This window comes from Bos mutus, chromosome 8 (genome assembly GCF_027580195.1).
Source record: "Bos mutus isolate GX-2022 chromosome 8, NWIPB_WYAK_1.1, whole genome shotgun sequence".
In the NCBI taxonomy this organism is placed as follows: Eukaryota; Metazoa; Chordata; class Mammalia; order Artiodactyla; family Bovidae; genus Bos; species Bos mutus.
Genome location: NC_091624.1, coordinates 7115181 through 7132731, shown reverse-complemented (window position 1 = coordinate 7132731; position 17551 = coordinate 7115181). Strand labels below are relative to the sequence as shown.

Sequence of the window (17551 nt, the reverse complement as noted above, 5' to 3'; positions counted from 1 at the left end):
TAATACTGGAGTAGGTTGCCGTTCCCTTCTCCAGGGCATCTTCCTGACCCAGGGAGCGAACTCAGGTTTCCTGAATTGGAGGCAGATTGTTTATCGACTCAGCCACTAGGGAAGCCCCTTTGTCGTAACAGTAATAATAATAATGACAACAACAGTTATTGTTCACAGAGCACTAACTCGGGTAGGGCTCTAAAAACTTTACATCTATTAAATCATCTACCATTGACAACATGAGGCGTATGTGTGCTTAGTCGCTCAGTCATGTCCAACTCTGCGACCCCATAGACTGTAGCCCGCCAGGCTCCTCTGTCCATGGGGATTCTCCAGGCCAGAATACTGGAGTGGGTTGCCAGGGGATCTTCCCAACCCAGGGATTGAACCCACATCTCATGTCCCCTGCATTGGCAGGCAGGTTCTTTACCACCAGTGCCACCTACTACTATTATTCCCATTTTGCAGAGGTTGAAAATTAAGTGCAGAAAGGCTAGGTAAGTTGTGCAAGGTTACCCAGTTTGTCAGTTGCAGCAAATTCCCAAATATCACTTCAAATCATTTAATCTATTCCCCCAAAATGACCTTTCAGGTGGGTGGAACTGGGGTTCCAACCCAGGTTTGTCTGACTCCGAAGCCCTGCACTGCACAATGATGGACTTAATAAGCAAACCTAATAATAATAAATGCAACGCAATGAACACTACTGCACATTAGGCAGTATCCTAATATTAAAGTACTTAACATCCCTATCTTATTTTGTTCCCAACAATGCTATGAGTTAGCCACTGTTATCACTATTTTAAAGAGAATAAATGAGAGGTTAAACTGCAGATTGTCTTATAAATGCAGAAAGCAGTACTTAGCTGATAAGGGGATGTTATCAGTTAAATTGTGTCCCCCCCCAAAAAAAAAGATATACTGAAATCCTGCTGCTGCTGCTGCTAAGTCGCTTCAGTCGTGTCCGACTCTGTGCGACCCCATAGATGGAAGCCCACCAGGCTCCCCCGTCCCTAACCTCCAGAATGTCAGTATATGACTATTTAAAAATAAGGTTGTTGCAGAGGAATTAGTTAAGATGAAGTCACCCTGGAGTTTTAATTGGGCAACGTGGAGATCATAATCTAATAGGACAGGTGTCCCTATAAGAAGATACAGATGTGAATGAAAAATGTTGCCTGCTGCATCAGTAGACAAAGGATATTGCAGCCATCAGGTCAGCAGTTGTTGCTGACCACCTCCAACTAAAGACCCTTAGGGGATTCAGGATAGAGAAAAGCAGGCTACTGGCCCTAGACAGGTCAGGTGCAAATCGAAGGAATGCTTTCAATGAACCCAGATTCTCATATCTTCTCATACATAAAAGAGCAGTAAATTCACTAACTCAAAACTCAGGTTTTCTTTAACCATAATCTTTTGATGTTCCAACTATCTGGATTTTGTTGCAAAGCTACTATCTATCCTGGTTCCTCCCTTACTTCTTGTGAGCAGCCCTCAGAGCTATCAGAGACACTGTCTTCTGAGCTTCAGTCCTCAGATTGTCAGCCAAGTAAAATAAAATTCTCAACTTTTAGGCTGTGCTTTTTTTTTTTTCAGTCAACAGAGATCCACACAAAGAGAATGCCATGTAAAGACAGAGACACACAGGGGGAAAAAATGACCATATGCAGCTGGAGGCTGAGATTGGAGTTTTGTTACCATGAACCAAGGAACACCTGGGGTCACCAGAAGCTGGAAGAGAAATGTGAGGCTCCTCCCTAGAGAGTTCAGAGAACGTCTTGCCCCACTGCCACATTGATTTCAGACTTCTAGCCTCCGGAACAGTGAGGGAATACATTTCCCTGTTTCACCCCACCCAGTCTGTGACTCTCTGTTACAACAGGCCAAGGAAACTGATACAAGTGGTATGAATGTTAAATGGAAAAAAAAAAAAGTTATGGTAAAATGCTGAATAAAGTACTCCACGTACAGTATTTTTAAAATGTCTCTGTATGTGGAAAACTAATAATGTGTCAAGGATATGCAAAGCCAGAAGATTAAAATAAATGCATTTCCCTAGGGTGTTTATTTTACTTGGAGATTTTTGTGGGAAGCAAGGTAATTAACTTGTGAGTAACTTAAACATTTTTTTAAGGCAAACAGTTTCTTTTTTGTTTATTTTGTGTTTTTTTTTTTTAAGAGAAAAGAAAGGTTTTTGTTGTTTGCTTTTCGAACACATAATTGGATTACACCCCCAGACTGTCAGGAGTACCATTGGCTCTTCTCTATGATAGGGGAAGTTCAGTTCAGTTCAGCCACTCAGTCATGTCCAACTCTTTGCGACCCCATGAATGGCAGCATGCCAGGCCTCCCTGTCCATCACCAACTCCCGGAGTTCACCCAAACTCATGTCCATTGAGTCGGTGATGCCATCCAGCCATCTCATCCTCTGTCGTCCCCTTCTCCTCCTGCCCCCAATCCCTCCCAGCATCAGAGTCTTTTCCAGTGAGTCAACTCTTCGCATGAGGTGGCCAAAGTATTGGAGTTTTAGCTTTAGCACCACTCCTTCGAAAGAACACCCAGGATGATAGGGGAAAGGTCAGTATAAAAATAGGATGAGTCCTGAATTGAGACTATGGCTTATAACTGTGATTTTCATCAAATAGGGTGCTAACTCCCCACCTGGTCTAAGGAGGAGGTATAGGTGAGGTCTCAACTCTCCCATCTCCCCTACCTGCAACACAGTGGCTTAGAGAGGCCCCTTCTCATTCTGGTGAAACCCGCTGCACTAAGTCTCCAACAGAAACCCAGGGCTGAGGGCAGTCCCTCATTTTCACTGGCAATGCTGCTCAGAAAAGCTCACCTGAGTGTCTTTGCCTTAGTAGGACCAAGCTCCATGGTCATGACAAGCAACTGCCCCGCTTTCCTTGAATAATTGAGAAATGGAATGTGTGCTTAGTCGCTCAGTTGTGTCCAACACTTTGAGACCCCATGAACTGTAGCCCACCAGGCTCCTCTGTCCATGGGATTCTCCAGGCAAGAATACTGGAGTGGGTAGCCAAGTCCTCCTCCAGGGCATCTTCCCAACCCAGGAATCAAACCAGGTCTCCTGCATTGCAAACAGATTCTTAGGGTCTGACCCACCAGGGAAACTTGAGAAATGGAATATCGCCTGCCGTATCAGTAAACAAGGATGTCACAGTTATCGGTGATTGCAGCCCTCCAATAGGAGTTGGTGAGCCCTAAGGGTACTCAGGAAGGAGAAGAATACCTGCCCACAGGGAGGCCTGGCGTGCTGCGAGTCATGGGGTTGCAAAGAGTCGGACACAACTGAGCGACTGAACTGACTGAAGATCCATCAGGCTGCAGTCACTCCCTACAGTGAGCCCCAAGAGAGCTCAGGATGTGAAACGCAGGATACTGGCTTGATAGCGGAGATGCACACGAAAAGGGTGATTTCAGTGAGTTCAGACTCTTGCATCTTCCCAGGCTGCTGCTTTGTTTTGGTTTGGTTTAGTCACCTGGTCCTGATTGATTCTTTGTGACCCCATGGACTCATGTAAGCCCACCAGGATCTTCTGTCCATGGCATTCTCCAGGTAAGAATACTGTAGTGGGTTGCCATTTCCCTCTCCATACCATGCATAGAAAAGCTCTAAATTCCTTAACGTGGGATATCTGGTTTTCTTTCATTGCCAATAATCTTTTGATGTTCAGACTACCTGCCCTTTGCTATAAAACTTCTATATAACCTGGTTCTTCCTCTCCCCTCTTAGAAGAAGTTCATTCAGGATCTCTTGAGATACTGTCTCCTGGGCCTGAAGTCCTAAAAGTTTCCACCAAATAAAATACAGCTCTCAATTTTTAGGTTGTGAATATTTTTAAAGTTGACATTTCTAAATATCACTTCTCCTCTCTTTTGAGGCTTAAAAACAAAACTTACTTAATAAAATAGAAAGATAGCTGGTCTGGGTGGTCTTTGGACAGAGGTTTATAGCATGTCATGGGTCTAACTGACCTGGGTTTGTACTCCTTTCCAGAAGGTGACTGTAGACAAGTCATTTAATCTTGCTGAGCATCGGTTGCTTCTTTTGTAAGATAAAGTAACTGATGCCTACTTGAATCATTGTTTAGAAGATTAATTGTGACATAGGAGAAAGTCTATGGAGTGCCTGGTATATTGCTGCTGTTCATAAAACAGTCCATTCTTATCCGATTGACCCCACTCAGTTATTTTGCAGCTAAAATAACTCTAGGTTAGACGGGATGTGATTTGCCTAAGGTCACATTTCTGAGTCTGACTCACTCAGCAACTTCTACGTTCTGGACACAGTGCTAACAGATACGACAACAAACAGGCATTGTCCTTCAGGGAGATCACAGCGGACTGGTGACAATCGCAGGGAAGTGGGTAATTAAAGCCCAACCTGGTATATGCTTTGTGAGAAATCATCAACTTGCAATTACTTGCTGAGCATGCTGTGAGCATACCCTTAATTAAATGCAAACCACCATATATTAATAACCTCTGTTAATCCCACAGCAAACCTCATTTTCACTTAGAAATAAAGAAATGGGCAGAGAGATTAATCATGGTTAAGAGAGGCAGGGTTCTCAGAATCAGGTTCCAATCTGGGCTTAATGCTTATGAGTATGGGGCCGTGTTACTTTAATCACCTGGGCATCAGTTGTTTACCTCACAGGGTCATTGGGAAGATTAAGTGAACTGTGCATGTGAAGGGTTTGATGGCAGCACGACACTTAGGTTACTGTTTGTGGTTGTTGCTTTGTCATTGTGAAGAGTCACTTTACCTACCCTGGATATCAAATCCAAGTCCATCCTCCTTCCAACCTCTTCCTATTCCTAAGCTATACTGTATAGTCACCCACAGGAACCTGTGGTGGTGGTGGTAGTGGTTTACTTGCTAAGTCGTGTCTGACTCTTGCAACCCCATGGACTGTAGCCCAAATCTCTGAACCTGAGATCTCCCAGGCTAGAATACTGGAGTGGGTTGCCATTTCCTTCTCCAGGGGATTCGTCAGGGTATCCTCCGAACCCAGGGATTGAACCTGTCTCTCCTGCATGGCAGGGAGAGTTTTTACCTCTGAGCTGCCAGGGATTGTAGCTGACCCCAAACTCTCCAGGGGCTACAGGTCCTCACCAGCCAACAGGCTAGACCATCTCTCACCTGTGAAGATGCTTACCTTTCCTGGCTGCCCCAAAACTAGACTTGGGTTTAGGCTCCCGGGAAGCTTCAATCTGCAGGGACAGATTGCAGAGAGTGTTCCTACGTCTACCTCCCCTGTCAGCCTCCCAGCTGAGCAGGAGTAGGAATCCTTCATAAAGGCAATTTGCTCATCATATAAGCTTATCTGTAGGCTGCACTGTATATCACCGGGAGAAGAGCCCAGAAGCACTATGGTTGTAAACGCAGCCAGGTTCTGTGCTTGCCCCAGAGTGAACGTGTGAACGTTGTGGTCTTTCCTTGGCCCATTTCTCAGATGGCAAAGCTGAGGTGGAGAGAGGTCTTCTGAGAGATGCCAAGCCTTGGTTGAGGACCACTCCTGGAGGCTACGGTTTAGCGAAGGGGTTGACACAGACTGCACTCAGAAACACGAGTTCCGGTTTAGCTCCCGACTTGCTGAGTGAACTTGGGCCTCGGTTTCTTCAACCATACAACGGAGACAGAAAACTGAAATACGTGTCCTCAAGACACCTAGTTCTTTGCGGAGGGTTAGCTCACCGTTACCTGACCGTTGGGCCGCGAGCTCAGGTCCGCCCGCCTACAACCCCCAGCATGCCTTGAGGTGGGCGGGTCGAGGTGACGGACAGGCAGCTCTACGAATTGGCGCCCGCCAAGAGGCCCACGTTGGCGCGTGCGCAGAGGGCGGCGGGCCGGTGGGCTGGCAGCGGCGGACGCGTCGGAGCCGCGGGCGGTCAGGTAGGGGGCGGGATGGAGGGTGGGGGATGCGGGACCGCGGCCGGAGTCGCGGGCGGTGGCCGAGCGGCGCGACGGTGGGCTGTGACGGCGTGCAGCTGTCGGTCCACGCCAGAATGGCAGAGCCTGGGGGACCGGATCTGAGGGGCAGGACCGTGGTGGGTGTATGTGGGGAGGGGCGCCGGGGGTGGGTTGCTAGAGGCAGGCTCGGGGCGAACTCGCGGGGGCTGAGGAGCTCGGAGGAGATGCAGCCCGGAAGGGGAGCGAGGGGTTCCGAGATTCGCGGTGCAGCATCTCGGGAGGTATGAGGTAATGTGGGGCCCTGAGGGGAGACGGGTGCAGCATCTGAGAGATGGGAGGGGACCCGAGGGCCCTGGAAGGATCAAGGGTGCAGAAGCTCGGCAGTATGAAGGGACTGGGGAGCCTCGATGAGATTCGGGGTGCAGAATCTCAGGTGATTTGAGAGAGTCTGGGGGCAGTAGGCTTTGAGCGGGGTGAGATCTGAGGTCAGAGGGAGCAGAGTCCGGGGCTAGTCTAATTGCCGAGAAGGAAGCGTTTTCCCCGAGTGGAATCTGAGGAAGATCGAGGGGCTGAGTTCTTCAGGGGATCAGCGAGAAGCAAGGTCTCTTCAGCAGGAAGCCTGAGGTTTGAAGCGACACATGGCATGGGTGGGGAAAAGAAGGAGCAAGGCTTGGGGGTGGGGGCGGGAAGGGGGGCAGGGTCCCTGATGGCACCCAGAGGGTGGGGGCTCAGATTGAGGCAGAGCACAGATCTGAGGTGTGGGATTGGGTGTTTAACTGCGATGCAGGGCTGAAGGCTGCAGCGACTTGGAAATAGATGAAAGGATCTTTGTCTGGGGATTCCAGGACACATGAAGGAGGAGTTGGTGGGGTTGCAGTGAAGACCCCCAAAGGCTGGGATTCTTAGGAGAGTTGAGAACAAGATTTAGCAAGGGTGGAACGGTGGGGTGGACAGGTACTGGCTGGTCTGTAGAATTAAGAGACTGAATAGAGTTATGGGTTGGTGTCTTGGATTGCCAAAGGAATTTTCCTGAAGTCTCTGCATAGGAAGCAAAGGGAGTTCTGGGGACCCAAAGACCTAGAAGCAATGTATGAAACTGTCTATGAGCGTGTCAAGTTTCGCAGAGTGCAGGGATTCAGCAAGGAAGTCGTCACCCCTTACAATCAGGACTCCTAATGGAACCTGAGTTTCCCTGCAAGGGGCAGACTCTCCCTCACTTGTTAACCAGACATCTCTCATTATGTGTGTCAGCTGGTAAAGAATCCGCCTGCAATGCGGGAGGCCAGGGTTCGATCCCTGGGTTGGGAAGATCCCCTGGAGAAGGGAAAGGCTTCTGGAGAATTCCATGGACTGTATAGTTGATGGGGTCGCAAAGAGTTGGACATGACTGAGTGACTTTCACTTCACCTCATCATGAGGCAGCCTTGGTGTGACTACTCATTCCACTCTGAACGCGGACCCACTGAAAATGGTTGGCTTCAGAGGAAAAGAGAATGGCCAGTCATAAAGCAGGAGACTATTCAAGGTCATCTGCCCAAGCTCCTCTTTGTGTGTCCCTCCAAGCTGTGGTGACAGAGAGTATTCGAGACCTCCAGGGAATGAGGAACCTGAGGTCAGGTCTTATCTTCCTTATCAGTTATATAAGTAGATAGAATTAATTCTACAGAAGGTGCATAACAGTGGCTCTGTGAATGAGGTATTTGAACTGGGAGACAAGAAAAAAGGATATCAGAAGCATTGAGCATTTAGTCCTGTGCCAAGTTCTAAAGAAATGGTTCCTAACTGGCAGTGGTTTTGTCCCCCAGGGGGCATCGGGCAATGTCTGGACACATTCTTGGTTGTCACAATTGGGGTGTGGAGTACCAGCGGCCCCTAATAGGCAGACACCAGGAATACTATTAAACATCCTACAGAGCACTGAACAGCCTCCACAACAAAAGAAGTATCCAGCCCAAAATGTCAACAGTGCCAAAGCCGAGGAACTCTGCTCTAGAGTCACATATCCTGGATTCAGATCTCGGCTCTATCTCTTCCTGATTGTGTGGTCTTGAGTGAGTTACTTAAACTCCCCATGCTTGGCTCTTCATCTGTAAAACGGGTTTAGTAACAGGACCTATGTCATAGATTACTATGATGGTAATTTATAAGAAAGTAAATTAGAATGCTTAGTGTCTGGTGCATAGTGAATGCATAGTGATTTAGTAGTTTTTAACTTTCATATCTGCTTTCTTTACTCAGTTTTCATAACGGCCCTACTAAGCAAGCTACAGTATTCAGTTTTACATGTAAGGAAACTAAGGCTAAGGCAGTGACTTGTCCAAGGTTCCATAGCTAGAGAGAGCAAAAACAGGCTCATATTCAGATCTCTGTAACCTGGTATATTCTCTCTTTGCTTGCTTTTTCTTTGCTGGGACCTGCTCAGTCTTACTATATCTATCTCAGCCCATTCCTCTTTCATGAAAGGACTGCCCAGTCTGTGTCACTATCAAATTAAACTCTAAAGGGAATAAATCCATGTGACTAGGTAGGGAGTAGCCCTGGACTTTGTTCTTGATTTGTTCTTAGACCAGGACCCGTGGGTGCATAAGGGGAGGAGCTTATTGTTGGCAGACAGGATGAGGTGCAAGAAACTAGAGGATGAGGTACGGAGGCCATTGGCTAGAAAAATCACTTCATAGCAGGGGCCGAGGCTGATGGGCTTCTTTCCCTTGGGACAGAATAACGACATCTGCTCTGTCAGCTCGAGGACAAGCTGCAGTTCAGAAACAGGGTAGGACCGCATTGGAAGACCGGAGACTCAGCTGGAATATCCGTGCAAACCCCTAGTGAAGATGTGTCATGGAAACTGAGTCAGGCCGGGAATCAGAGATCTGAAGTTCAAAATCCTTCCTCTGCTGCTAATTCACTAGGTGTTCATGGGCAAGTACTTGCTCTTATCAACATCAATCTATTGAAAACAAAAATAACTACCATTTATTGGGTGTGCATTGTCTCAGTTAATCCTGCCGATGGTCTTACTAACAATCCAGGTGCTATTCTACATTTTACAGATGAAAAAAACGAACAGCTTGAATGATTTACCCAAGGCTCCATACCATATTGCAAAGCAGGGATGTGAGTCCAGATCTATCTGACTTACAAGTTACATTATACTAGTTTTAGTAGGAAGGTGTTTCCAAAACTTAAGAGCCCTCTGGAGAGTGGTTGGTGGTCAAGCGTTTCCCAGGCCCTTGAAATGGATCTTTGTTCGTGCATACTGACGTGCTGCCTCTGTGACTCTACCTCCCTTAGTTCCTTCGAGTAGCATAGGCAGATTTAAGTGTCTTTACCAACCTCGGAGCCAGAGTGCCTAGAGCTAATGGTAGTGTCATCAGCTAGAAAACTGTAATACATCTTTTGAATAGGTGTGCTTTTTATGGCTGGGAGTTGACACACCTGGATGTGAATCTTAGTTTCTGCCGCTTAGTAGCTTTGAGACCTTGGGCAGGTTGCTTTTCTTTGAGCCTCGTTTCCTTATTTAAAAAGAGGAATAACACATATGTCACATAGTGATGACAAGAGGTAATTTGTAAAAAGTGCCTGACTTTCAGTGAATGGTGCTTTGAGAGCTAGCAATTATGAGAGGAAGCTGATGCCAGAAGGGGACTGAGTGTAGCTTTGCCAAATCTGTGAACCTAAGCAGCCCCCTCTGGTCTCCCCCAAATTCCCCTCCCCTCCTGTACCTTTCCCAGGATCCGCTTCCTGATACTTTCATCAAAATCTCATGATTAAATGGGTGTGTGTTATATACAGAGAAAGGAGCTCAGAGTTGAGTGGGTTGAGATGAATTGGTAGTTGCCCGAAAAGACTGCTGACTTTCCCCTTGTCCTATATTCCTTGCGTCACCCGAAGATGCAGAAATCCTTTCTCAGTCCTACAGTTTTGGAGGACAGTAAGACAAACAAGTGTTTTTCCAGCAGACTCCATTATTGATTTAACCTGCCTTTGACCTGCTGTAACTAGAGTTTTCTTTCCCACAGACATGTCCTCCTGGGTGGTTTTGTGTGTCCCAGACAGGTGCAGCTGTGGGGTCATGCTTGCATTTCCCTATAAGTACCTACTTGTGGAGTTTATCTTAGCTCTTGGCAGGTACCTTAAATGCCCTGAGTAATCTGACATTCAGAATCCTTTCCCCGCTACAGAACTGGGTGAGTGTCGGATGAACACCTCACTGAATTTCTTAACATCAGCCCTGCTAGCCCCTCCTGGAGAGTGACCGTTATGCACTTGATAGGCACTCAATTCAAGCTGGAGGAATAAATAAGGTTTATAAAGCTGTCATGAAATGTGAAAGTCTTGCAAAAAATCCAAACCAGGGGAGCATATCAGTAATAGGATGAACTTTCATGTCCTGTCAGAGAAAGTGCAGGTAGTTTCACATGTTTTCTAGTTTCTACGTGAAGAGCTCTGTTCCTGTCTATTTTTGCTCAAAATTGTATCCCCAGTGTTTTCATGGAGCTGGACTCATAGTATGTGCTCAATGAAGATCTGTTGTTTAATTAATTGCTTAAAGTCCTCCAGTTTTGTTCATAGCCTAAGTCCCCCAAGGGGCTAACAGAAGTATAGGGAATAGACACTATCTCGTGGTAGGGATTCGAGCATTGGGTGGAGATTTGAAGGTCATCTCTAATCCTTTGATTCTGAGATCAGTGAAAACAATCTCCAGAGAAAGTTCAGAATTTTAATTTTTGAAATGTATTATCCGATGTCTTGGGTACTGTCGCCTTTTGAAAAGTGCCTATTCATTCCTTCTCATTGGCTGGCAGCCACTGCCGCTGCTCCTGCTACTACTAAAAAACTATTATTTATTGCATAGTTAATTGTGTACCCCTCTTGGTATTTTCTGCACAAGAGAAGCTGTGAATTCACATGCCCATCAGTTTCTGACATGGATAGTGTCCTCAAATCAAATTCCTTCAGAGCTGAACAGTTCATTAGCAATCTTTATGTGCCTTTATCGGAGAAGGCGATGGCACCCCACTCCAGTACTCTTGCCTGGAAAATCCCATGGACGGAGGAGCCTGGTAGGCTGCAGTCCATGGGGTCGCTGAGGGTCGGACACACTGAGTGACTTCACTTTCACTTTTCACTTTCATGCATTGGAGAAGGAAATGGCAACCCACTCCAGTGTTCTTGCCTGGAGAATCCCAGGGACGGGGGAGCCTCGTGGGCTGCCGTCTATGGGGTCACACAGAGTTGGACACGACTGAAGTGACTTAGCAGCAGCAGCAGCAGCAGTATGTGCCTTTATATGCCATAAGAGTAAAGAGTCTTCATCCTTTCCAATGCAGTTTGTAAACTGAATGCTTTGCTCATCCTGGTACTAATGTTAATAGTGTTCTGATTGTTATTAAAATTATGATACAGAGCAATTTTTCTCTGCATATCTGCCAGTTTCCAGGCTAAACACTTTATATGCATTATCCCTAATTATCACAATAAACTGCTTATAAAGCAAGAAAACAGGTTTAGTAAGGTTAAATAACTTGCCTCCTGGCCCACAACTTGTAAATGACATGCTGATTTGATCCCAGTTCTGTCTGACTTCAAGATTCATGGGTTTTTGTTATTATTCTGCTCCCAAATTCATGGACTGGGAAAGGCTAGTGGTGTCAAAAGCAGCCAGGGTTTGACTACAGAATTTTCCTGAGTCTTAGGGCAGCTGGAACAAAAACAGCTTAAGGGGTGGATTCTCATCTGGTGCTGAATCAGAGCTAGGCTAATATCACTATGAAGTGCACAGTATGAATCAAGAGATCAAAGAAATTAGTCGGGGGGTGGGGTAAGCTGAGGTGAGATGAAGTGACAGTGATGGGTCAGGAGCTGACAGTACAAAGTGCACAACGGGAAATGCATTTGTAGTATCAGGAAGGCAGCCAGAATTATAAATAACAGGTTGAGGGTTTGTTCTGATTGGTTTTAGATTTCACAGCTGGCAGAAAATGGGCAGCTAACTTAAAGACTTGGGACGATAAGATAGTTCCTTTCACAGGTACATCTTTTCAAGGGAAATTGAGTTCAAATTGACTTCCCATCTGAATTCCTTTTGGTTTTAACCAGGTGTATCCTTCTGGAAGAGAGGAACTGTATCTGCATGTCACATAGCTGCGTATCAGATGAGGGTCCTGCTGAAAGCAGTGTTCTCAAGTTCCCAAGACATGGCTCAGGCCTTTTTCAGGTCTGAGGCTATCTCCATGCCTGATGCTTTACTGATGGGACTTCATGCTTCCTGGCAAAGCATGGCAGCTTTAGGAAAGGAATCCTTGACGTTCTCTTCTGCCTCAGAGAGCCTGGTGGAGCTGCAGACAGCTGAGATATTTTGGGACATAGACGTGGGCATAGTAAATTCATTTTTTTAAGTGGATGGCTTGAAGAGGGAGGCAGGAAGCTTTTTAATTGAAGGAGGTGGTATGATATTTCAGAAAACTGGAGAAAGAATGTGCTGGTATTTTTACAAGCTGGCAGACTTGTTTAATTAGCTGACTGCAGTGCCAGTTCTGAGAAGAACAGACGTCCCCGTGCATTGTGAGGTAACATGCTCTGGCTCCAGATACCAAATGTTGCCCTCAGTCTGCTGTCCCAGGTGATGAGAGAGAGAGCTGAAGCTATTGGTTTAGAATTGAGGATGTCTGCATGGATCCTGAGTTGAGGTTTCTATCCATACTTCTATACTATTGCACCCAGACCCATGACATTTAAGTCTTTAGCATTCCCAGCTTCAGATGTTCACATGAGACCTTTTAGGTTCATGACAGGTGGTAATGTGTTATTTTTGTTGAGGCATGGATTTGAGTTGTAATAGGTTGCCAGGCTGGTGTGTGGGAGTGGGTCACTCAATTAATAAGTCAATCTAACCCACTCTATGGCAGCTAAACCTCATTCTTTATTAATTGTGGAGAAAATTATACGCTATAAGGCAGCATTTCTGAGAGCATGGTCCAGAGACCAATGTTAGTAAGTGTTACTAACTTACTAACAGGAAAAGTGACAGGAAAAGAAAAAGCTTGAAGTAATGTTGGGTTAAACAAAGGTATCGGTTCTGTATGCTTCCCCCATGTTTGTACCATGTGACCCTGAGCGTTTTTCTGAGCCTTAGCTTCTTCATCTGTAAAATATGGTAATAAAAATAGTATCTGCATCCCAGGGTCATTATGAAGATTAAATGAGATTAAGTGTATGGAGCATCTGGGCCTTCCCAGGTGGCACAGTGGTAACAAATCTGCCTGCCAATGCAGGAGACGCAGGTTCGATCCCTGGGTTGGGAAGATCCCTTAAAGGAGGAAATAGCAACCAGCTCCAGTGTTCTCGCAGGGAAAGTTCTATGGACAGAGGAACCTGGTGAGCTATAGCCCATGGGGTCACAGAGTCAGACATGACTGAGTGCCTGGGTGCACACAGATAATGGAGCATCTAGCCTGATGTCTAGCATATAGTAGGCACTAGATGTATACTCTGTCTCTTCCAGTAGAAGGAAAATGGGATTTCAGGGAGGTTGGATAGACCTTAGACAAATGGTTCATGGCTGCTCCTAAATATCTGTCAGACTGTGATGCAAAGCTAAATACGGGGGACAATTTGTAATACATATTTCCACACAGACTATGGGTGGAGAAGGAATTGATGCCATTTGCAAAGCTTTCCTCAGCTTGCTGCATTGCCTTTTAAACCAGGCTAGCTTCTCCTCTTCCTCCTCCTGCTCCTTGACGGTTGACCATCTGCAGATCACAAGACTGCACAGGTGCAGCTGTAGGATTTGCATTTAAGAAGGGCTGGATTTATCCTTGTGCTTCACCTTGCTGGAATTATTCATTCTACTTTTGGGGTATAAACTGACACTGACATAAGGCTGCAGAGCACTGGGATGTCTGTGGTTCTACTTCTTGAGCATATGTGGATGGAGGAGGGTGGGAGAATTCATGGCATGTACTGCTTGGGGGGTGGGGTGCGGGTGTGTTTCAGACCAAAAATAAACTGTCCTGATAAGGCACTACCATTTCTCAGATCATCCGGGCTTGAGTCTCTGGCCTTCTTAGCTCCACCTCTTCCCACCCCAGTCCACTGGGCTAACAAATCTTAGTGATCGTACTTATGCATATTGCTCAAAGTCATCTTCTTTCCATTTCCACAACCTGCTCCCTAGTTCAGGCTGCCCGGAACCTTTGCCAGGCAGTTTTGCAGTATCTTCCAAACTAGTTTCTCTCCCTTTTCCCCGACTCCATTCAACCTATGATCATATCAGTTCCCTGCTCCAAAACATGCACTGTTTCTCTATGTCCATCAGAAGGAAGTTCCACGGTCTCATTTTGACTCTGAAAACTCCTTATAATCATTCCCCAGTCTGCCCTTCCACGCCAGTCAGCGACTGAATGAGTGATGGTCACGATCCACTACATGTTTCTTGAGTGAATGAACTCACAGAGGCAGGGGAATAATGCCTTCTTTTTCTCTTTAGCAGGGTTTGTCTCTCCAGAGCATGAACGCTCAGCCGTTCAGTCCCGGGTGGTGCTAGCAGGCCCCTTGGAAAGAATAGTCATGGCCGCGGCCGCAGCCTCTCACCTGAACCTGGACGCGCTACGGGAAGTGCTGGAATGCCCCATCTGCCTGGAGTCCTTCACGGAGGAGCAGCTGCGGCCCAAACTCCTGCACTGCGGCCACACCATCTGCTGCCGGTGCCTGGAGAAGCTCCTGGCCAGCAGCATCAACGGCGTCCGCTGTCCCTTTTGCAGCAAGATCACCCTCATCACCAGCCTGGCCCAGCTGACCGATAACCTGACGGTGCTGAAGATCATCGACAAGACGGGGCTCAGTGAGGCGGTGGGGCTGCTCATGTGCCGCTCCTGCGGACGGCGGCTGCCGCGGCAGTTCTGCCGCAGCTGCGGTGTGGTGGTGTGCGAGCCGTGCCGGGAGGCGGTGCACCCACCGCCCGGGCACTGCACGCTCCCAGTCAAAGAAGCCGCGGAGGAGCGGCGGCAGGACTTCGGCCGGAAGTTGGCGCATCTGCGGGAGCTCACGGGAGAGCTGCAGCGGCGGAAGGTGGCCTTGGAAGGCGTCTCCAAGGACCTTCAGGCCCGGTATAAGGCGGTCCTCCAGGAGTACGGGCACGAGGAACGCAGGGTCCAGGAAGAGCTGGCTCGCTCCCGGAAGTTCTTTACGGGCTCGGTGGCCGAGGTGGAGAAGTCCAACAGTCAGGTGGTGGAGGAGCAGAGCTACCTGCTGAACGTCGCCGAGGTGCAGGCTGTGTCCCGCTGCGACTACTTCCTGGCCAAGATCAAGCAGGCCGACGTGGCGCTCCTCGAAGAGGCGGCCGACGAGGAGGAGCCCGAGCTCACGGCCAGCTTGCCCCGGGAGCTCACCCTACAGGACGTGGAGCTCCTCAAGGTCGGCCACGTCGGCCCCCTCCAGATCGGGCAGGCGGTCAAGAAGCCCCGGACGGTCAACATGGAAGACTCGTGGGCCATGGAGGCGGCGGCCTCTGCAGCCCCTTCCTCAGTTACCTTTAGAGAGATGGACGTGAGCCCCGAGGACATGGGGGCCAGCCCGAGGGCCTCGCCTGCCAAGCAGCGGGGTTCCGACCCGGCCACCAACATCCAGCAGTGCCTCTTTCTCAGGAAGATGGGGGCCAAAGGCAGCACCCCGGGCATGTTCAACCTCCCGGTCAGTCTTTACGTGACCAGTCAAGGCGAGGTGCTGGTTGCTGACCGCGGCAACTACCGCATACAAGTCTTTACCCGCAAAGGCTTTCTGAAGGAAATCCGCCGCAGCTCCAGCGCCATGGATAGCTTTGTGCTGAGCTTCTTTGGGGCCGACCCGCCCAACCTCACTCCTCTGTCAGTGGCCATGAACTGCCACGGGCTGATCGGCGTGACTGACAGCTACGACAACTCGCTCAAGGTGTACACCTTGGACGGCCACTGCGTGGCCTGTCACCGCAGCCAGCTGAGCAAACCCTGGGGCATCACAGCCCTCCCGTCCGGCCAGTTTGTGGTGACTGACGTGGAAGGTGGGAAGCTCTGGTGCTTCACGGTTGACCGGGGCGCGGGGGTGGTCAAATACAGCTGCCTCTGCAGCGCCGTGCGGCCCAAGTTTGTCGCCTGTGATGCTGAAGGCACAGTCTACTTCACCCAGGGCCTGGGTCTCAACCTGGAGAACTGGCAGAACGAGCACCACCTGGAGGGCGGCTTCTCCATCGGCTCCGTGGGCCCCGACGGGCAGCTGGGGCGCCAGATCAGCCACTTCTTCTCGGAGAACGAGGATTTCCGCTGCATCACAGGCATGTGTGTGGACGCCCGTGGTGATCTCATCGTGGCTGACAGCAGTCGCAAGGAAATCCTCCACTTCCCCAAGGGTGGGGGCTACAGTGTCCTTATTAGAGAGGGGCTCACCTGTCCGGTGGGCATTGCCCTCACTCCAAAGGGGCAGCTGCTGGTCCTGGACTGTTGGGATCATTGTATCAAGATTTACAGCTACCATCTGAGAAGATACTCTACCCCTTAGGGGCTGGGGAATATCCGTTTCTTCTGCTCCCTTATCTCTTGGTTGTTGGCAACACTGTAGAATAGACTTGGCCTGTGTCTTGACTCCAACTGGCTAGTTCTAGAAGTTTAGAAGCTCTGACTTTTAGCATTGTTGTTGTTGTTGTTTTAAATTTGTATTCTTTCCTCTCAAAGTTTAGAGCTTTAACAGATGCAGTATCCCCCATAGGACATGTGATTTGAGGTTAGCTGACGTTTGATTAGAACGTAGACCCTTCCAAGGCTTCAGTAGAGAGCCTTCTGCCCCTGTATTTGAAATCGTCCCTTGTACTGAGTCCTTGTTGATTTCCCCCTCTTTTGGCTTTGGTAACTGGTCCCTTCTGCCTTCCTGCTCTAACATGCTCCATCGGTGGCACTTTCCCTTGAACGTGCTGCATTCAGTGTGCACGCTGCAGTGGGACCTGCTTCACCTTTCCAGGACACTCAGACATCACACCCCTGTGACGTGGTGTCTCAGGTCTGACCGCCTTTACCAGTCTGAGAGACCATTCGCTTACTGCCACCATGGGAGCTCCACACTCCCCACTGGGAAGCAGTACTTTCCTGGCTCTAGGGGTTTTGCAATATCTTGGATTGGTTTCTAATTTCAGGTGTGACCAAGAATCTAGGGCAGAAAATAGATTGACCCCCGTTGGTTGGTGTTGAAGACTTTAGCCTGGGAATCGCTTGCCTTTTAAAGGAGCACGTGGATTGGAAAAGTTATGCCAAAGCACAGGAAGATGGAAATAAAAATGAATGCTACTATAGTCAGTAGACATTAGTGAGTAGTCTCTAGAGCGCATCCACTTTTCATATGAACCTCTATCCACTGACCTGTGGTAGGAGCTGTCTGCAGAATTGTACAACACAGGCCAGGGCCAAGAAAGTGGGGAGGTGGACGCATCTCATTTTCATTACTAAAAACTGTTGGGTCCTCATTGTGCATTTTCCCCAAGTGAGTGCATAATTTTTGGTTGTGGGATTTATTTCCATCCCTCTATCAAGCATTAAATAATTGATAACTATTTCTTCATCACTTGTGTTCATGTCTTTTCATTGAATCTGAGATTGG

At 48.2% G+C, this 17551-nt stretch overlaps 2 protein-coding genes across 8 annotated transcripts in view; one reads left to right on the top strand and one right to left on the bottom strand.

Annotated features, from left to right (window-relative positions):
• ASTN2 (astrotactin 2) overlaps positions 1-17551 on the bottom strand; it is a 1044864-nt gene that overhangs the window by 227539 nt on the left and 799774 nt on the right. The window lies entirely within an intron of this gene.
• Positions 5808-17512, top strand: TRIM32 (tripartite motif containing 32). 5 transcript variants are annotated; one of them, XM_070375017.1, is made up of 2 exons: positions 5808-5911; positions 14421-17512. In XM_070375017.1, the coding sequence occupies exon 2, from the start codon at positions 14501-14503 to the stop codon at positions 16460-16462; it is 1962 nt and encodes a 653-aa protein (XP_070231118.1). In that variant the 5' UTR covers positions 5808-5911; positions 14421-14500; the 3' UTR covers positions 16463-17512. The 5 variants fall into 5 exon arrangements, with proteins under 5 accessions (XP_070231118.1, XP_070231119.1, XP_070231120.1 ...); XM_070375018.1 differs by having other exon boundaries at positions 5858-5911; positions 14424-17512; XM_070375019.1 differs by lacking the exon at positions 5808-5911 and adding an exon at positions 5947-6066.

What these genes read in the sequence shown, in the direction of transcription:
- TRIM32 (XM_070375017.1), top strand. Translation starts at nt 14,501, where the DNA reads ATGGCCGCGGCCGCAGCCTCTCACCTGAACCTGGACGCGCTACGGGAA.